We start from the raw sequence: 21,268 nt of genomic DNA, 5'->3' as shown, positions 1-21,268 counted from the left end.
CTGTTTAGTTAAAATTACACATAATTGTATTTAAAGTGTTCACACAAAAAATTAATTTCTGTCATTAATTACTCACCCTCATGTCATCCCAAACCCGTAGGACCTTCGTTCATCTTTGGAACACAAATTAAGACATTTTTGATGAAATCCGAGGGTTTCTGAACCACACATAGGCAGCAACGCCATTGCAACGTCATTCTCGTCGCTTCATAACATTAAGGTTGACCACTGTAGTCACATGGACTATTTTTATGATGTCTTTAATACCTTTCTGGACCTCAAAAGGTGCAATGATGTTGCTGCCTATGTGTGGTTAAGAAACCCTCAGATTTCATCAAATATTTTAATTTGTGTTCTGAAGATGAACGATCTTATGGGTTTGGGACGAGTTAATGACAAATTAATTTTTGGGTGAACTAACCCTTTAAGTCCAATGTTAATTTTCTCTTTTTTCTCTAATGTATGTTAGGGTTCTAATGAAGAGGTATATGAGTGTCTTCCGGTCTTTGTGGTATTGGGCAAGTTTCTGCAGAAAATGAGCTCTGGTCTCAATGCAGAGAGAGAACAAGACCTCCTTCTGCTGTCACTGCTGCAGCTTTTCATCAAGGCACTCAAATGTCCAGATTCCACATTTAAAGGTAATGGACTGCTTATTTAGCTATGAACTGTGATGTGATTGTAATAAATATTCCACAAGTCTTCATTTGTGGCAGCTTACATTTTATGTAAACTGAAAGAACTAAAATCTAAATATTCACACTATTTAAATGCTTTAAAAAAATATTAGTTTTTTTATTAGTTTAATAGTTAAAAGTTATTTTCAAAGGCCAATAACAATGTTGGTTATGTTGGTTAACAAGGTTGTGTTTTTCAGAGGAGTCATGGTGGAACCCAGAGAAAATGGACAGTAATACCTGCTGTTACCTGCATCTCATGTGCCGTCTGTTTGACGTGCTGATCTCAGGAGCCAGTCAAGGGCCCTTGGCTCCTTGCTTCAGGAGCCTAATGCAATCTCTTTTACAGGTACTGTATTCTCCTCAGTTACTGTTTAACAGACAACTTCCTCTTTCTTTCTAGATGGAATAACATGCTGTTGAATTTGAATTTTACTGATGTATATAAGGCATATTAATAGTTCTGACACGTTTTTCACTCTTGCTGTGCTACAGTTATGCCAAATATTGCCTTTGTTACAGTGAGAAAATGCTTGATTGAGACACCATTTACAAATGTATTTGACTTAAAACAATGGTATTGGCTAGATGGCTAATTTCTCCTGTTTTTGTCATTTTGCAGGTGCACTTGAATGAGCCGATAACAATGTTTAAGTTCCTCTCTCTCTTATGGGGCTACAACAGTAATTTGGGTGATCAGTTGGATTGTCGCATTAGTGCCATACTGCAAACTCAGGCTCTTTATGTGGGAAACGCTTTGCTTTGCAACCAGCCAAAAAAAAACCTTAACCTACTGGCATCAGGTTCCTCACCAGGTATGTCAATATATGGTTTCTCTCACATCGTGTCAGTTACGTACAGTATGTTTTGTTGTTGTTTTTCTCATTTTTAAAACCATTTAATCGTGAATGATTTTAAATGAACATTCAGTTACTTTTTAAAAAAAAATATATATATATAATTTTAGGCAAATGCGTAATTGTATAATCTGTATTTTGTATGGGTGACACTAATAACGTAAATACTCGTAAAATAACATAAAACTCCACATTCTAGATTTCTCAAACTGTATTACAACGCACTAGAAATGCAAACATAGAACACTGCAAATCAAATAATAAAATTAATTTTGATCCATAGTTCATGCATATAACAGTTCTGTAATTGTTCCTCTAAGAAGCATTACTGGCTTTGATAGTGTGTAATAAGGCTGGGCGATAAATTAAAATATAAATATTGTGACTACAGTAGACTAGTTTCAAGCCCTTACCTTGTCACATATGAGAACGCCATATTTTATTGCCTCTCTGAATTAAACCTTTATTAATTTCCGTGAATTATTTCTGTTTGTTTCAATGAATCAGTTCAAAACACTGATTGGATTTCACTTAACATTTTCACTTACTTTAAATGTTTTAGTAGAAATATTAGATGGTAAATATCTGAAGTTTATTACTATGTTATGTTTGTGCCAAAAATGAGAATAATTACATACAATTCATTTTATTTATTTAGATTTTTTTTTTCCAAAGTGAATTTGTTCTTAGCCATGACTTATGTGCGTCTCACTGTGGTTGTGTTTTTGCAGTGGTGCCATCCTTGCTGGTATGTCTATGTTCAGGCGTGTGTGAAGTTCGGAGAGCTGCCATTGCTGTGCTCCACTCTCTCTCAGGGGTTGTTTCTTCCCCTTATTATCCGCTAGTGGAGAACCTTCTCAAATCATCAGAGGAGATCATAGCTGACCCGTCATATCTCAAACAGGTCAGTCAAAGCACAATACAGCATCCTGGCTGTGGTAAACGTAATTTGTCATATACATTATACTTTTGTTGTGTAAGTTCTGGAAGATGCCACTCATAACACTTGTGATGTTACCATAGGCACTCTCCAAGAGCTATGAGGAGGAGGTGTTACTGAAAAATAAGAATAAAAAGCTGGCATCAGTTGAGCAGCTCCTGCAGTGTGTTCAGTTACCTGGCTGCCCTGCCTACACTTCCAAAACACTGCTGCGAGCACTTCAGGATGTTCATGGAGAGGTATTGTCACCAAACTATTCATTGTAGTTAGGTTTAGTTCTCCTCGAGTAGTGTGTTTGGTAATTTGGTTTATATGAATGTGTTTTGTGCAGTCCATGCGTTTAGGTTGTCAAATTGTCTAGTTGTCATTGTTTAAGAAGTAGTTCACCCAAAAATGAAAATTGTCATTGTTTGTTTACCATCATGTCATTCAGAACTTGTATGGCTTGCTTTTTAAGAAAGTCCTTAAAATGCAAGTCAGCATGGCCCAGGCCAGAACTTTTCAAATTTAAAGGTCGGGTTTCTAGATTTCACTGCAATTTTACTGGTTACATGATGACATGATTTTTATTTTTTGGTAAACTGTTTTTGCTTATTGGGCCTGTTCATGGCAATATGAATCAATTTAATTGTTATAATAGGGCTCTATGCTTGAATTATTAATTAAAAAATGAAATTAATTAATCAAATTAAAAGATGTAGTAAGTGATGACAGAATTTTAATTTTTGGGTGAACTAACCCTTTAATTCTGCTCAGAGGTAGAATTAATGAATTTATACAGCAAATAAAATTGTGTAAATATGTTATGAAATTTAGGTGCACCTAAATATTTCTTCACAGTTGTACGTAGTAATTTTCAGTCGCAAATGTGATTGAAATGTTTGCAATGTAGAGCCCTGGATAAATAATTCTGGGACTGTGTTGAGTCTGCACATGATGTCTAATGTAATAATCTTGGTCCTGAAGCAAAACCAGTTGAGAACCAATGTAGTAGAGCTACTATGCCTGTTGGATTTTGCTTTTTTTAGGTAATCGTTGCTTATTTGTCATGCTTATCTTATAACAATGCCCTTTGTCCAGCCCATTTTGGCCATTCTTCTGCCTACTGTGGAGCGACTTCTCGAGCAGTGTGCTCCAGACTCATGCACCTTCCTGCCAGATGAAGCCCTCCTACTGCAGCTCCTGCTGAGCAAGTTCAATGAGACGTCTGCGCCTTTACTGGTCAAAGACCCTCGATGCCTAGAGGTCTTCATTAGGGCATTGAACACCTCTGCCAAGCCGTACCCGACAGTGCCTAGTTTCCAGATTATTGCCCTTGAGCAGGTTGGTAGATGTTTAGAATAAGTTTTGTATTCTTTGGAAGTAAATTTACAGTCAATGTAAAGTGTTTGGAAGTAAATGTAAAGTGTTAGTCATGTTTCCTCAGATCACCAAGCCGTTCTTTGCTGCTCTTGGAGATGAAAAGATTCAACAGAAAATTCTTTCTGTTTTATTTGACTTGCTGGTGGGGAACAAAAACCCTGTCTGTGCCCAAACTATCAACAGCGTCTTTAAAACGGTATGGGAAATATTAATGTTATTTTTCTTCTTTCCAAAAATTCATTTTTAAATGATATTATTGATAAATGATACAAAAAAGTGTAATGTGTTTCACATTGTTCACGTTGTTCGTATATGGGGCAATAACAATAAACCTGTTGCATGTTTTGCTGTGTCCCTGTTTCTAGATTGCCGTGGATTCCGAGCTAGTGGCCAATGAGCTTATGCCTGTAGATAAACAAAGAGTTACTGCTACAGTTCAACAAACACGCAGGAGTAAAATGCAAACGAGGTGCGTAGTAGTTCTTATGTAATGGACTTAAAACTCCAGTTCTGGAAGATTTGAAGGTTTAAATTGATTTTTTTTTTTTTTTTTTTTCTCCAGAAAAACACAAGACACATCCGGGCCAGTGCCAGATGAGAGTGTTGTCTCTTGGCCAAGGGTTACCCTGATTTTAGAGCTGCTGCAACACAAGAAGAAGCTGAAGAGAGCCCAGTATCTTGTGCCTGCTCTGTTTAATCTGCTCTCCAGGTGTGCTATGACAACATCTACCGCCATGTTTTGACATTAGACATTTACATTCTTTTATCAAACTCTTGAATTAGAAAATGCTCTGGTCCAGGCAAATCAAGATGAATAAATCAAATCTCACAGACTTTTCTGATTGAATATTCTATAAAATATGTCATAAAAGATTGTGAAAGCTGTTTTATTGTGTGCTACAGATGTCTGGAGCCTGCAGCAGCTGAACAGGAGAATATAGAGTACACAAAACAACTCATCCTCAGCTGCCTGCTGAATGTCTGTCAGAAACTGTCTCCTGATGGAGGTTCTATCAGCAAAGGTACCAGAAATCTGGCATGAAATTCCTATAAAAATATTAGAACGGTTATGATTAAGTCATGTTTTTAGCCTTATCTGGATGGTAATATTTTACATGAGGGCATGATATAATTTTGCAGACCTTGAGAAATAATTACCATCCAGGTTATTGTCACTTTGCAGAGAATATAAGGACAAGCTTTCTCTATAGTTTCTTTTAGTTTTGAGCCAGGCAGCTTTGTTTGGACATAGTGCATTTGTGTGTGTTTGTAGATGTGCTGGAGGAGGATAAATGTAACGTGGAGCTAGTAGTGCAGTGTGTCAGGATGTCAGACATGCCCCAAACTCACCATCATGCACTGCTTCTGCTCGGAGCTTTGGCGGGTATCTTCCCTGTAAGTACAGTCATGAAACACTCACACACATACATTCAAATGCAGTGGTAACCGTCTTGCTCTCTGATTTCAGGAGAAGGTTCTTCACAACATCATGCCCATCTTCACATTCATGGGTGCCAACATCATGCGACTGGATGATACTTACAGCTTCCAGGTCATCAATAAGACTGTTCAGGCGGTCATCCCTGCTCTTATAAAGGTTTGTTTGTTTCTGTATACTGTTTGATATAATCGAGGCATTTGATTTGCAAAATGGTGTTAAAGATTTGAACAAACCTCAACTTTAGTATTGAACTTTTATAACTGATTTTTAAGTATGATAATATTGTAATTGTTTTTTAAATGTCACTTTTCATCTTTTCATCAAGTTTGTCCAAAAAAAACAAAAAAACATCTTGAATTAAGATGTAGTGGCAAAAATAAATATCCCTTTATAAGTTCTTGTTTTTTATATTTATAACGTGATATAGTTAAGCAAAATCACATGAGCAAGAGGGCTGTTTTTCATGAATATCAGCACAATTGCTATGTGATATTGTTTTTATTGTAAACAAGAAGTTAAATTTGTAAATTATATTTCAGGTACAGTCTGTTTTTGCTCCAATTCGCCAATCAAAATAGTGCACATCTTTGAGCAAAGCACTGCAGTTTAGTTATTGAATGTATCCATGTTTTTGAATGAATCAGGGGAGTCATTGATTCAATGACTTATTTATATAGACAGTCACTTGCTTCGTTCCTGAATAAATCAGCCAGTTGAACAAATGAGTTATTCATTTACCCCTACCTATTGGGGGTTTTAGTTTCATATTTAAAGTATTTCATTTTCATTTAATTATCATTTTCAACAAAATCCCAGAGAAGACTGGTGTGTACTATGGCCGTGAATGATACTTCTATGTATAGGGCTTGGTGAGGAAAAGTATTACATTTGTGAGCAATGGGACTTTTTTGCCTTTTTAGATGATCCTGTAGACTTATATTGAAAGCACCAAAGCCCTATCTAGGGACCAGAATATTACAGAGACTTTACAGTAGGCTCTTGTGGCCTGGGCCATTAAGCAATGCTGTAGTAGTAACCACCTAAAACATGCTACAATTTGCATAGCACATTACTACTCAGAATACCTTGGCAACTGCATGGCAATGCTTTTGCAACCAAACACAACCTCCTATTATAGAGGTGGAGAGTTTTACACAGGGAAGGCCCACTCAGGTTTTCTTTATGCAATGTGAAAGTCTAACTTTTCCGTTATATAATAGGAAAAAGTACTTTTGTTTAACTGTTACAAATAGCATTATTCTTGATTCTTGTTTCTCCACAGGCCCATGAGGATGGAAGTGCCCAGTCTGAGGGTCATATGGAGACTGTGGTAGCTCATATCATGCATGTTTTTATTGATGCCCTTCCTCATGTACCCGAGCACCGACGTTTACCCATCCTCAGCCAGCTGCTGGGCACACTGGGTCCGTCTCGCTTTCTCTGGGTCCTGATGCTGCTCATGTTCAAGCAGCATGTCACACAAACATCTGTCAGTGCAACTGGGACCGAAAAGGTACAGAGGGTTTCATGGATGTTTTTTTTATATTGAAATTTTTGAGGGGTTTACCACTAAATAAACAGTTTATCTAAAAAAAAAATGCTTTGGTACACTGGAAACCCATTTGTGTTAAGGGTTGGTATAGACAGTTGTATGATGTGTTGTGCAGGAGTCTGTTGTAGAGAGAGATCAGGACTTCTGGATCTCGGTGTGCTGTGAGTTTGAGGTAAAGGAGCAGCTGACCTCCCTCATCAGAATCCTGAAGTATCTCATGACTTTACCACAGGACAAAGAAGAAGGTAAGAACTTCAATAAATCTTCAATAAATGCCTCAAACATTTTCTTCAGAAGAAAACAAATATGCTCAAAAATAATCCATCTCTGTGTGTCCATTTAATACGAAAGTGGGCGGACTTCACAACATGCTTACATTCAAGCATTAACTCAACCCATCTTGTGCGAATACAACAGCTGGCCGGAAGTGATGGTTTATAGTTAGTCATGTACTGACAATTTTTCACCTACCAAAAAAATGTTTAGAATCAAGTTCTGCCAGGAATAAAGTGGAATTTGTGTATTTTAAGCTGGGTTGACCGTTTTGTTTTCTTGAGTTTAACAAGTCTTCATTTTGCTGAACCGATATTAAATCTGCACTCCCAAGATCGATCTTTTAGTGTATGCTTTTTTCTGTTGATTCATGAACAAAACTTTACATAATTTGTAGTGTGCCTGCCATACAATTATCATGGTAACACTTTACAATAAGGTTCATTAGTTAACATTAGTTCACGTGAACTTTGAACATGAAATTTCAACATTTACTAATACATTATTAGAATCAAGAGTTGTATTTGTTAACATTAGTTAATGCACTGTGCTGATCATCTCTTCCTATGTATTGCTAGTTAAAGCACAAAATACACATGAATGAACATCAGAAGGTATGTTAAAGAAATGGTGCAACTTAGTGAAATGTATCATATCTCGAGTAATTGCTCAATCAGCATTTTAACCACAAAAAGATGCCAATAAAACAGCTGTAATGTCAATAAACTGTCGCATAACTTTACATTTACTTCAGGAAAGCCATTCAGTGTCCGTAGCTTAGCCAACTAGAAAAAAAATTCTAGAGAAGATTTACTAAATATTTTAGATTATATTTTAACTTAACCTGTTTATTTATTGCATGTTTGAATAACTCAAAAAAAAAAGACAGCCCCTGTTTAAATGTTTATTTTTCGATAAAGAATTGGTTTAGAACTTGTGCACTTTAAATGTTCATATGCAACTCAGTTTTTATTTGTGTTGATTTATTATATATATATATATATATATATATATATATATATATAAATTAATAGCTATTGAATTTAATCATTTGATATTATAGTTATGTACCAACTGACATACCCTGTGTTTCCTTAAAAATGGGCATATACTGTAGCTGATTTATATCTGAATAATATTAAATCGAGATCAGAATCAAATCAAGAACTTGTGAATCAGAATCGAATTAAATCTTGAAATGTGTTAATATCCAGCCATAATTGTAAGAATTGGATATGTGACATCAACCTAAAAAAAAAAAGAGGACAGAGAAGAAGATTGTTTGATATTTTCTCTGTGCAGCTCCAGAGAAAAATAGGACCCGTGGAAGAAGTGCGGTGAAGAAGGAAGAAACCGTCTCAGATATAATTTTCAACGTGGAAGCACATAGTGGCAAAGACCTCCGCCATTTTAAATTCCTCTCCATCTCTTTCATGGCTCAGCTACTTTCCTCTGACAGATTTGTTGGGAAGGTAGGTTTAGAGCTGGAAGCAGTTGAATTAATGTTGATATTAAAATGCCCCCAGGATTTTTCAATAAACATCCTAAATGTGTAATTGTTTGACTGATAGATGGCTGACTTTGAGGACTTAACAGAAGGCACCTTACAGACTCTTCAGCAGAAGTGAGTTGAATCTTGACTACAGTACTTGACTTGATGGTGATTGGTTGTGGTGTTGTTTGTGGGGTGTAATGTTTGTGTTATCTTGTTAGTCTGCTGGAGGAGGTTCTGCGCTACATCCATGCAGTTGCTCGATGTGTAGAGGATAACTCGGATAAACCCACGGCTAAGTTTTGGAGAGCTCTGCTCAGCAAATCCTATGACACCCTGGACAAGGTAGGAATCACTGCATTGATACAAATATATTTGTATTGAATGACATTTTAACACCATGTCCTAACAACCTGATCAAACAACAAGCACAAACAGTCTTCAGTTTTCATACTGTGCACAATATATGTACTATATACTGCAGAAATAGAGTAACATGATACTGATTTCTATTCTGAACTGAATCACAGTCTGCTTTCTTGAAATGGTGACTTCACTGAACAGTTGTTTTTTGTGTACACTTTAATTTGTGCATATATATGCATAAAACATGCTGTATTATGCAACTTTCAGGTTAATGCCCTGCTTCCCATGGATACCTTCATTATGGTAATGAGAGGACTTATGGGTAATCAGTTAGCATCAGTTAGAAGGAAGGCCATGGAGTTACTTAATAACAAACTACAGCAGCGGACACATTGGCTGGAGGAACAGGTAAAATAAAAACTATCATTGCACAAGCATTTTAGTTAATTTCGTTAATAAAGCATTTTAGTCTCTTTAGTGAATGTCATATTTTATAACTTATAAACAGACTGCCCATTCTAAATATTAGTTCATCTCATAATCATATAATATTTCTGACAGATTACTGCACTTCTGGAGCTCATTGACAACCTCCTGAACATCGTGGGTCGGAGTCACAGACAGGTCACAGCACAGGAAGAAGAAGAGTTGGCTATCAATCGACAGACGGCCCTTTACAGCCTTAAGCTTCTGTGCCGAAATTTTGGCACTGGCCACGAGGAGGCATTTATACCAGTGCTGAGCAAAGCTGTGGAGCTGGTTGCTAATAAAGATGAGGAGAAGAACGTCATGGGAAGTGCTTTGCTGTGTGTGGCGGAAGTTACCAGCACACTGAAAGCCCTTGCTATACCACAGTTACACAGGTACTGTTAAGCCCACAGTAAGGCCTTAGGTTTTTTTTATGTGCGTTAGTAAATGCATACAGTGCATATAATGTTAATATCGTCATCAGCATTAGGAATGCTCCGATCGATCGGCCACAGATCAGTATCTGCAGATAATCACATACACTAAATTTGACCGATCTTACGAAACGATCACAATTTGGTGATGTAAAACTATAAAAAGTTGCCACGACATGTATGTAAACAGTACTGAGTGACATGACATGCTTCTTGGCTAAAGCTATAGGACTTCCTGGAGCCAATTGCATTGCAATCATTTTTGGAAACTGGATGTTTTTGTAGAGTTATAAGCCATTACTTTTAAGTATGCCACATGAAATCGTGAAACTATTAAAAATGCCTTCAGGATGTAAGGGGTTAACAGTGACAGTCAACAGAGAGCTTACATATCATTTAAATATAAAGCTTGAATGATCGGGATTGGTATCAGCATCGGCCAATCATCTGTAGTCTGTATCGGTTGCAAAAATCCTGATCGGAGCATCCGTTCTTTGAAGCGGGTAACCAGTTAGCCAGTTCACAGAATCAAACTGAATTATACTTAAGTTCCAGGTTTAAAGATGCAAGACGCACATCCAAAGTAGAATGCACGCTCCTTCCGCAGCACCGAATGAGCTAATAAGCATGTCCAGACCATAGACCAAAAAAGATGGACAACATGTCTCCCACTTCCTTCCACTGTAGAAAAATGAAACCAAAATATCCCAGGAATGGTCACTGACGATTACATCATTTGGAGCCTGAGTCAGTCGCAAGCACAGCTGTCAATCATGACGTTACACCCCATTTTTATGGCATCAAATAACTAAAACCAAGCTTATTTGAAAAATAAACACTTAAACATATGTCTGCATGATAAGAACTACCTAAAATGACAAACCATTTCTGGAAAAAGTTATTTGAAGTGTAAATGGCTTTTTTAGTTTGGCTCATATCCCGTTCGATTACATAGAGAGGGCATGGTTTATACCTATACTGCAGCCAGCCACCAGGGGGTGATCGAAATGTTATGGCTTCACTTTTCAGGACATGTGGTCCAAACAGCTTATTAACCAAAGAACTGGTTCGAAATAAATAAATAAATCAAACCTACAAGCAGAGTCGAAAGTCAGCTTTTCGGTCATGTCTAACTCAAAAAGAACTGAATGATCTGGTTCTAACTGTCGGTTCTTTTTTTTTTTTTTTTTTTTTTTTTTTTTTTTTTTTTTTTTTGCATCTTGGATCATCAACTTGGAACTAAGTTAGATTTAGTTTGATTTTGTGAACCGGCTTAAAAGAATGATTCATTCAGGAATCGAACATCACTTCTATACTCTCAGCTCACACATCCACCTTTTTTCACTAATCATTTGGTCCACAAGGTGGCAACACTGACCGAGGCTATTGTTTCACAGTCGTAAAACTGAAGAGACACAACAACAAACAACTACTGAAAAAGTAACAACAACAAACTCCTGCACAGTCGAGCGCTTGAAGGGGGTTAAGAGATTCCCACAACTCTAGTTTAAAGAGTTTAAAATGACATTTTTATCAGTCATAACTTCTGAAGAGAAATAGTGTTGTAGTTGTGCAGACACTGGACAAAAATGAAACTTTCTAGTGTGCATGTGTCGAGCACCAGTATTGGCGCAAGCTATCAAATAAAGTTTACTTTGAAAGGCTATGCGTTTGGCTGTATGCATACGCTAAGCGTTTGCTTCAAAACTGAAGTATATTTTGAGTTTTAAATCACTAAGTGTGGGAATTGAGAATGATACTATTTTTAAAACATACTGGAAGTGAATGATCTTCATGACTTGTATATGCTGTGTGTTCAGGCTGATGCCTGCAGTATTGTACACTCTGAATGAGAGGAAGGACCTGCTGAACAATGAAATCTACCTGCTGAGTGCCGTCACAGCTCTGCAGCGCATATCAGAGACTCTAACACACTTTATCAGCCCTTACCTGCAGGACACCATCTCACAGGTCAGTATCAGAATCACTTTGTTACTTCAGGACATACCTTAGAGTAGCATATGTGATTCAAACAAATTTTATTTATAAGGTTCTTATTTGAAACTTCTCATTGTTTCCTGGTGTTCTAGGTCACCCGCTTAACTCTGCTAGCTGAGCGACTGACTTCTTGCCCTCAGCTGTCTGTACGTCTTGCCTCTCTCAGCTCCACTCTTGCCACAAAGGTGCCTCCCAGGGTCCTCATTCCCACAATCACAAAATGCTACTGCAGCATGGTGGATGTTCATCAGGTAGGATTGGGTGTATCACTGAAATACCGAAGTGTTTGAAACATGCATGAATGAGAGAATAAAACTTAATGTTAAAAGTTATTTAACAGTATTCATGCACTGACTGACACACACCTGAAGTACGCAAACAGAAAGCCGACTGTCACACGCTTGAATGGTCAAATACACATAAAGTTATGTCAAAATGCCTGTCTTGGTGTGTATTTACGTAAACACAGTTGGTTATATTTTATGTGAGTTTAAACAGTTGAGAGAAAATCGAATCACATCAGTATGTTGTATCAGTGCATTACGTTTTAAGTGAAACCAGCATAATATTCCTGCTGCTGTCTGTGTCAGTAATGTTAATCAAACAAAAGAAAAAGAGATAAAAACACACTTTAATAGCTTTAATAAGGATCAGTATGTTTCATTCATAAATAAAGACTGTCTTACATTTGATTATTCAATTTCTGTAGTATTTTGTACCTGAATGCTAAACCTACCTGTAAAAAGTTCGTATGAACTATCTTTCTTTCTAAGGGCCTGTTTACATCTGGCCACTTCATGCATTTTCTCTGATCGGATAGCTATCTGATCATGAAAAGACCAGGAGTAAATGCCCACCGAAATGCTTTCGAGATGGATTTAAATCTGATTACTCAAACCACTTCAGGAGGTGGTCTGAGGCACATTCCAGACAAAAACTGGACAAGTGTAAAAGCATCTGGTTGTTGAAACCACATGTATATTTTACTCCTCCCAAAATGGTAAAAAATAAACATGAGAGCGTCTTATAGGCTATATGCTTATAATATACATATATATAAGCTATATAGTCAGATATGACAGTGCTACTGCAACACGTATCGTCGCAGATGAGTAGCTGAGTATCTCTTCAGCAAGCCAATGTGCAAACTACCATAAGTGAAACTGATAAAACAAATGAAAGTTGCAGACGCTCAACACACAATCATCTTCATTAAAAGTAGTGAGACTAAATAATCGTACCAGTGCTGATGCCGCTCTCTCCTCTTGCTGTCTTCGGTCTTCAAATTAGCTGATGAATAAAATGCAGCTCATATCTGTTGCTTTCGTTGATGTGAACTCCGTTAAATTTGCATACAGCACAAGAACTAAAGATTGAGTTTATATTCGTTTTACGGATACACATTTAAGTGGCCAAGTGTAAATGGAACCTGTTTTAACAAATCAGATAGCTATCCTATCAGTAGAAATGCATGAAGTGAGCAGGTGTAAATAGGCCCTAAAACTGTCTTCGTGGCCCTAAAATCTGCTTTGTAAATTACTGCTTTCTTCTTATTTTAATAACCAAAATAAAATAACAGCTTTTTAAAAAAATTAGTTTGTTTGGAAAGAAAAAATAAACAAGCTTTCTGCATTTTGCTTTTTTCTGTCGTATGACTATTGTCATACATAATATGGTAAATGTGGTATCCTAATTATATATATATTTTTTTTTTTTTTTTTTTTTTTTACAAATTTTCCATAGAACGCTAGAAATTACTGATACAAAATTGCAAAAATCACAACAAATCCTAGTGTTATTACAAGTGTTTCATTCTCAGCCGATTCCCTTCTTTTACCTGTTGCAGAAACGTCTTGGTCCTCTGATGACCATCTTGAAGGAACATATCACTCACATGGAGAAGGACCAACTCAATAACCACCAATCAGAGCTCACTTCCTTTTTCCTGTCTGCTCTTGATTTCCGTGCCAAGCATTGCCAGGTACTGCATTCCCCTGTTTCAGTATGTTCCTTTTTTTTTCCCATTAAGTGCACTTACTCATAATTACCAATATAAATGTATTTAATAGGGAGATCTACAGAAGACTGGTGAAATTGAGGGCAGTGTGATTGACTGTCTGCTAGTGATGGTTATGAAACTTTCAGAAGTCACTTTCAGACCTCTCTTCTTCAAGGTGAGCATCTATTGTTTAGTGCGAAAAAAGACTTCCTCTAATAACTTAAGACAACTTACTTTTAGATGCATAAAAAATACTAGTTATGGGCTCTTTTGAACCACTGCTTTGAGAATATTTTTGGATTTGGAAACCCATTCAATGTCTTTAGCTTGTTAGTTGACACTAGAGGAGATAAAACATATTACATACTAATTACATTTTTAGAAACATACTTGTATGATAATTACATCATTAAAAGGTTGATATAAAAATTTACTTTATATGCGATTTAGATGTTTTGTGTACACCTCTTTTTGTATGAGTTTTAATTATTATTTCTAAATATAAAAAGCAATTGAATTGGGACTTTAATATTATTATAATGTACCCACATGTAGGGGTTCCCTGCATTGTTAACAGCATTAGTTGATTAATTGCTTTTCCTTAACCTGAAAAAATGAGGATTGGTTTGAGGTAGGGTTGTCAAATGTACCTGTACTACGGTACCAAGTCGGTACTGAAATTTTAAAAATTTGACGATACCAGCATTTCTGTTGTATCGGGTATATTTAGTAACTGCTTAGATCAACGGCTGTTTTAAAACGCCCCCGTGTGTATCTGTCTAAGTGCTCAGTGAAGAACATAAAAGGTTTCCATTTACGTGTTTTTAAAGCGTTGATCATTGTAGCCAATCACAGACATATCTGTTGAGCACGTGAACACAATGGCCAATAAAAAAATCAAATAAAATCAAAATCAGAATTGAATCAAGAGCTTGTGAATCAGAATTGTATCAATTCGTGAAATCTGTGTCAATACCCAGCATTTCATCCAAGTGGGCACGGTAGTAGCCAATAAATTGGCTGATTCATGAGTTTTTGACACCTGTTGTAGTAATTGCCAAAAGCTCAATGTGTACTTGTAAGTTACTTTGCCTTATATATTGTCTATTAAGAACATTAGAAGTGTAAATGCATGCTGATTGAATCTCCTTTTTAATGTTCTACAGTTGTTTGACTGGTCAAAGATTGATGGTGCTTCTAAAGACCGGCTGTTGACGTTCTACAGACTGGCAGATCGCATCGCAGACAAACTCAAAGGACTGTTTGTATTGTTTGCTGGGCAGCTGGTCAAACCCTTTTCTGATCTGCTGCAGCAGCTCAACATTTTCCACACAGGTAGTCTGCACATATCAATGTTTGTATGAAATTCCGAATAAACCTGCAATGGTTCACCATTAAACCATGCCAACATTTTTTGACATGACCAGATCATGCTAAGAAGAGATTTGGAGTCAAATGTTTTGCATTTTATATATATATATATATATATATAATACTACAATTAATAATTTTTAATCTTTCTTTACATTATTTTAAAATTATGTAATCTCTTTGACTTTCACCCCTTTTGTCCATAGACAAACCCTTATTTGACTCAGATAATGATGATGATTCAGATGATGAAGATAATGTGACAAAGCGCAGCCTGCTGCTGCAGTATGTGTTGGATTGCCTCCACAAGATCTTCCTCTATGACACTCAGCGCTTCCTCAGTAAGGAAAGGGCCGATGCTCTGCTGGGCCCCCTGGTGGATCAGGTCAGTATAGTACATTAACTGATTGTGTCAAGAACCTCAATCTATTCCCCATTCCTGTGTTATTCCATTGCAATAAGTTATGAAATAAACAGAGTTGTTGGATAATCTGTATTGATTCAAAAATACATAAAATTTTCATATGGTCAGTGATTTGAATACATCTCATCAATGATGACCTGTTTTCAGCTTCAATTTGATATTTCTGGGGCTTAAAGTAAAAAAAAAAAAAAAAAAAAAACCTAGATGGTGTAACATTCCTGAGATCATTAAAAGGCTGAAATTCTTGGAAAAAAAAATCTTGAAAATTGGGTTTGTTTTTCTTAATAAAGTAGTATTTTTTTATTTTATTTTATTTTTTTTATTATTATTATTATTTTTTTTTTTTACAATAATAAAATAGAGGTCAGGGTGGTGTGACCAAGTGTTTCTCAACCCTGTTGCTGAAGGCACACCAAAAAGTACACATTTTGGATGTATTCCCAATCAAACATGCTTGATTTAGCTTATTAGCAGAGATGCCAAGACTTGACACGGGTCAGGGAAACAACCAAAATGTGTACTGTTGGTGTGTCTCAAGGACCGGGGTTGTAAACACTGGTGTAACCAACATGCAGGAACCCATTTTGTTACCATGTGGCAAGAAAACCATAAAATTGAAAATGCCTGTAGATGTTTTTTTTTTGTTTGTTTGTTTTTGTTTTTTTTGTGATATGGCAGGTTCAGGTTGGCAAATGGAATAGCCCCAAGAAAATTTAACATTTTTCATGATTCAAAAATACATATAGATATTTGTTAAAATACATTTAACTTGGAAAAAATGTTTGGAAACTTAAATAAAGAAAAGATTTTATTACTTTTTACTTTCTTAGATCAAAATTTGTTATTGGTATAAAGGTTTTTCCTGTCATTGTGGTGTCTAATTATTTTTTTTTTTTTTATGCGTGTCTGAAGTTGGAGAACGTGCTAGGAGGAGATGAGATCTACAAGACCCACATTACCAAACATTTGGTGCCTTGTATCGGCCAGTTTGCTATTGCCATGGGAGATGACTCTCAGTGGAAAGTTCTCAATTATCAGATTCTGCTTAAGATGCGTCACAGTTCACCCAAGGTATGCAGATGCTTGAGTATGGTAAACATAAAATACAGATCTCAAGTGATGTGCCAATGTGTGTGTGGTACCAGTTTACGAAATCTATAATTAAGACTATAAACTATAATAAATAATCTATAAGTGTTTTGTTGTTGTTTTAAACAAAGAAAAAAAGCAAATTTTGATGATGCGCCAACAGCGGAAACTCTGTATATTTGTGCAGTGAGCACATGTCAAAATATCAAATCCGATTTGAAGCTTGGCGAATATATGAAACTGTAATACTCGCCAGCCGGCCGATCACCGGCCACTGCACATGTCAGAGTGAAGCGCAGCATTGTGTTTATTTACTTTTTTATATTTAGTAATATTTCTTTTAGGGCTGGGACAATGCATCGATTCTCGATCGATAGAGTGAATCAGGATCGATCCTGATATTTCTCTCATGAATCGATTCTGAGCTTAGTTTTAACAGCAGATGGCGCTCTGGGCTAGTTTTTAACCACACACTCAAATGCTCATGAAAAAGACTGCTGGACAGCGCTCGTGCGTTCGGTTGAGTCATGTAAGTGGTTAAATATACTTGCACCTCGGCTCAGAATGCTTTTATGACGCAAGATTTGTAATTCACTTCAACCTTTTTGAACTTTCTGAATGGTTATTTTAGGTTTAAGTGGTGTGTGTAAAGGAACTGGAAGCAGGCAGTGTACGAGTGTTTCTAAAGCATGTATAGTAGTGCCATCTGCTGTTAAAAAACTAAGCTCAGAATCGATTCAAGAGAGAATCGCGATACATCTGAAAATATCAGAATCGCTCCAGATTCTTTGCATCCTGTCACTCACATGAGATCACAGCAAATGATCCAGTCATTACTCTATGGACAAAATAAAAGTCCTGCCCTACATTTTTTTTTTTTCTTGTTCGAGAAGCCGTTTTACTCCGATATACATCACAATAGGGAAGAAAAGACTATCGCAACTTCTGATTCATGCCGACTTTTAAATGAATACCCCTTAATCTCTGAACTTCAGGCTCTGCTTTATTATGTGGACTGACTCATATTTCACTAAGTTCTTTTTAAATGCAGAAGTGAAAATAAATGTCCATGTTTGTATTTCTGTTCAGGTGCGTTTCTCTGCACTTGTCATGTTGCTGGAGTTGGCAAGCAAGCTGAAGGAGAACTACATGGTTCTTCTGCCAGAAACCATCCCATTCCTGGCTGAGCTCATGGAGGGTAAGAATATTACGTCCCTATTTAATCAAATTGGCACACAAGATTTTGTAACTAAAGTACACAGTGTTATCTTTGCTACTGCTTTGAGCCTGCTTTGAGTTGTTTTAAGAACACTTAAGTTTGTAATTTTCATAATGTTTCTTAAACGTTCAAGAATATTCCAGAATTCATAATTGAGTTATTCCTCTTCTTGTTTTTCAGATGAATGTGAGGAAGTTGAGCACCAGGTGCAGAAGGTCATTCATGAAATGGAGAATGTCCTCGGTGAATCACTGCAGAGCTACTTTTAATCCCACCGAGACTTTCACACCATCACAGGCGCTTCTTACACCCTCTGAGTGTGCATTCATTGTTCTTGCATAATATTTACTGATGAACTCTTCTGCTAGAACATGCGTCAGTCTGCTCGCCGGTTCCACAGCACACCTTATCACTGAGCAGCTTGACCTGTCCTACATTTGTGCTCATGCATATGTAAATGTAAAAAAAAAAAAACACGTCACTGGATGCCACATGCTTTTTCAAAGGTTATATAAAAATGACACGCATGATGTTTAAATGTCTGTTTTTAAAAAGCAATTGTTTTATGGCTTTGAATGAAATTTTGTAATGCAAACTGATCTTTCTCTGGAATCTGAATATCATAAAAAAGATGAGTCTGGGAAAAATGTGTGCATTTGTGTTTGATTAAAGTGAAAAAAGCAAATGGGTTCAATGAAAGATGAAAGTTCAGGTTCAACCATATGCTTGCATTAACAATAGTTTACACATTCAGTATCTGCCATGCATACACATCCAGATCTAAGCTCTAAGCTGTGGTTCTATCTTTCTAGAACACCTGTTAATATATTATGTGCCTCATAAACCTACATAAAATGCATGATTCTGCATGTTATTTTAAATAGTTGAATCCATGACTACAAAATGCCTGGCCAGTGTGCACCCAATGCAACTAATGTTATAGCAATAGCCTTGCCATTTTAAGGTGCAGTGTGTAAAATTTGGGAGGATCTATTGACAGAAATGCAATATAATATACATAACTATGTTTTCAATGGTGTATAAAGACCTTACATAATGAACTGTTATGTTTTTATTACCTTAGAATCTCATACACCGCAGGTTTCCCCTCCATGTCAAGTCGCCATTATGTGCCGACATATTTCTACAGCAGCCCTAAACGGACAAACACTATAGAGCGCGTTTAGTCACAATATTGTTCTTCCTCTAAATCATTCGTGTTTTTACAGGCCAGACGGCCACCGTAGCTTCTCCAAAAGGGAGGAGTGCGAGGGGTGTGCGCCGTTAGTTGCAGTTCGCAACCACACCGCTAGATTTAGACCCTAAAATTGACACATTACACCTGTATATCAATCAGTTACATGCTTTGTCTGTTTTCTACTATAATGCAATCTTTTACTTTAGATGAGAAAGAGTTAAGGTTACTTTTGATCCCTTTTTCATAGTCTATTCAAAGACAATAGACCCCAGACATAATAGTGTATGCTACTTGTTAGTGTGTAATTATTGTATAAAACTAAGAATTTGGTAGTGGAGCTAAATAAAATATATATATTCAACATCAAGTTTTTAAGATTAAATCTACAGATGAGGGAAAATTTATCTTGTGACAAATGTTTACAAGTAGTACAATATTCTGTGTAGTCTCAATATGAACTGCAAACGAATTCGGAAAATAATGTTTAAAAGTTACTTCGGCTATGCAAAAATGTTTACTAAATGAAATATTTTAATAAAAAATTAACTTAATTCTCAAATATTAACTAATAATAGCCTACTTAATATAAACATTGTACTTTTGATCTATATACAATTGCAAGAAAAAGTATGTGAACCACTTGCAGAATCTGTGAAAATGTGCAAAATTTTAACAAAATAAGAGAGATCATACAAAATGCATGTTGTTTTTTATTTAGTACTGTTCCGAGTAAGATATTTTACATAAAAGATGTTTACATATAATCCATAAGACAAAAAAAATAGCTGAATTTATTAAAATGACCCAGTTCAAAAGTTTGTGAACCATTGATTCGTAACACTGTGTGTCACTACCTGGATGATCTATGACTTTTTTTTTCTTTTTTGTTTTTTTTTGTTTTGTGATGGTTGTTCATGAGTCCCTTGTTGATTCTGAGCAGTTAAACTGAGCTCTGTTCTTCAGAAAAAATCTCCAGGTCCCAAAAATTCTTCAGTTTTCCACCATCTTTTGCATATTTGAACCCTTTACAACAGCGACTGAATGATTTTGAGATCCATCTTTTCACATGGAGGACAACTGAGAGACTCAAACACAACTATTAAAAAAGGTTCAAACATTCACTGATGCTCCAGAAGAAAACACGATGCATTAAGAGTCGGGGGGTGAAAACTTTTGAACAGGATGAAGAGGTCCAATTTTTTCTTATTTCACTTGAATATCATTTTTTTTTCATTTAGTACTGCCCTTCGGAAGCAACAGAAAATACTTGCATGTTTCCCGGAAGACAAATTAAATACAATTTACCTTGATCTTCAAATTCCAAATGTTTTCAACCCCCATCTATTAATGCATCATGTTTTTTTCTGGAGCATCAGTGAATGTTTGAACCTTTTTTAATAGTTGTGTTTGAGTCCCTCAATTGTCCTCAGTGTGAAAAGACGGATCTCAAAATCATTCAGTCACTGCTGTAAAGGGTTTAAATATGCAAAAAATGCTGGAAAACTGAAGAATCTGCAGGACCTGGAGATTTTTTCTGAAGAACAGAGCTCAGTTTGACTGCTCAGGACAAACAAGGGACTCATGAACAACCATTACAAAACAAAAAAACAGTCGTAGATCATCCAGGTAACCACACACAGTATTAAGAATCAATGGTTCACATACTTATGAATAGGGTTATTTTAATAAATTCAGCTATATTTTTGTTTTGTTTTGTGGATTATATGTAAACATCTTATGTAAAATATCTTACTCAGGACACTACTAAATAAAAAATAACATGCATTTTGTATTATCTCCCTTATTTTGTTAAAATTATTAACATTTTCACAGATTCTGCAAGTGGTTCACATACTTTTTCTTGCAGCTGTATATATTTAGAGCAATAACTTAAAGTGCTCTATAATAACCCTTAATAATGAGATGGAGAAGACTTGAAATAAGTATGTTATAATATAATATAGCCACGGAATATGTATTTTCTTGATTATTTTCATAATCGCTTCTTTTGTTAATTACTTCGTATGCAAATTAGGCGAGTGCGTCAAATCAGTTCTTTCCCATTTACTTTTCTTGACTAAAAAAAAAAAAAAACAGGTTAATAGAGAACA

The 21,268-nt window shown here is 36.1% G+C and overlaps 1 protein-coding gene across 1 annotated transcript in view; it reads left to right on the top strand.

Annotated features, from left to right (window-relative positions):
• heatr1 (HEAT repeat containing 1) overlaps window positions 1–18,606 on the top strand; it is a 34,655-nt gene extending 16,049 nt beyond the window's left edge. Inside the window, exons 18-45 of the mRNA XM_051914211.1 lie at window positions 470–638; window positions 875–1,023; window positions 1,297–1,489; window positions 2,263–2,435; window positions 2,555–2,710; window positions 3,552–3,794; window positions 3,898–4,029; window positions 4,199–4,302; window positions 4,396–4,542; window positions 4,737–4,855; window positions 5,107–5,228; window positions 5,302–5,430; window positions 6,557–6,787; window positions 6,942–7,071; window positions 8,402–8,571; window positions 8,671–8,723; window positions 8,813–8,936; window positions 9,225–9,365; window positions 9,519–9,820; window positions 11,680–11,830; window positions 11,950–12,108; window positions 13,704–13,838; window positions 13,927–14,031; window positions 15,023–15,191; window positions 15,434–15,612; window positions 16,564–16,722; window positions 17,830–17,938; window positions 18,140–18,606. Of these exons, the coding sequence (XP_051770171.1) occupies window positions 470–638; window positions 875–1,023; window positions 1,297–1,489; window positions 2,263–2,435; window positions 2,555–2,710; window positions 3,552–3,794; window positions 3,898–4,029; window positions 4,199–4,302; window positions 4,396–4,542; window positions 4,737–4,855; window positions 5,107–5,228; window positions 5,302–5,430; window positions 6,557–6,787; window positions 6,942–7,071; window positions 8,402–8,571; window positions 8,671–8,723; window positions 8,813–8,936; window positions 9,225–9,365; window positions 9,519–9,820; window positions 11,680–11,830; window positions 11,950–12,108; window positions 13,704–13,838; window positions 13,927–14,031; window positions 15,023–15,191; window positions 15,434–15,612; window positions 16,564–16,722; window positions 17,830–17,938; window positions 18,140–18,228 (4,242 nt within the window). The 3' untranslated portion in view covers window positions 18,229–18,606. The remainder of the gene's footprint in view (window positions 1–469; window positions 639–874; window positions 1,024–1,296; window positions 1,490–2,262; window positions 2,436–2,554; window positions 2,711–3,551; window positions 3,795–3,897; window positions 4,030–4,198; window positions 4,303–4,395; window positions 4,543–4,736; window positions 4,856–5,106; window positions 5,229–5,301; window positions 5,431–6,556; window positions 6,788–6,941; window positions 7,072–8,401; window positions 8,572–8,670; window positions 8,724–8,812; window positions 8,937–9,224; window positions 9,366–9,518; window positions 9,821–11,679; window positions 11,831–11,949; window positions 12,109–13,703; window positions 13,839–13,926; window positions 14,032–15,022; window positions 15,192–15,433; window positions 15,613–16,563; window positions 16,723–17,829; window positions 17,939–18,139) is intronic.
• Window positions 18,607–21,268: the final 2,662 nt, after the last annotated feature.

Source organism: Ctenopharyngodon idella, chromosome 12, assembly GCF_019924925.1.
Source record: "Ctenopharyngodon idella isolate HZGC_01 chromosome 12, HZGC01, whole genome shotgun sequence".
NCBI classification, from domain to species: Eukaryota; Metazoa; Chordata; class Actinopteri; order Cypriniformes; family Xenocyprididae; genus Ctenopharyngodon; species Ctenopharyngodon idella.
Note: the sequence above shows the minus strand (reverse complement) of the source record. Positions and strands in the feature narration are given on the sequence as shown.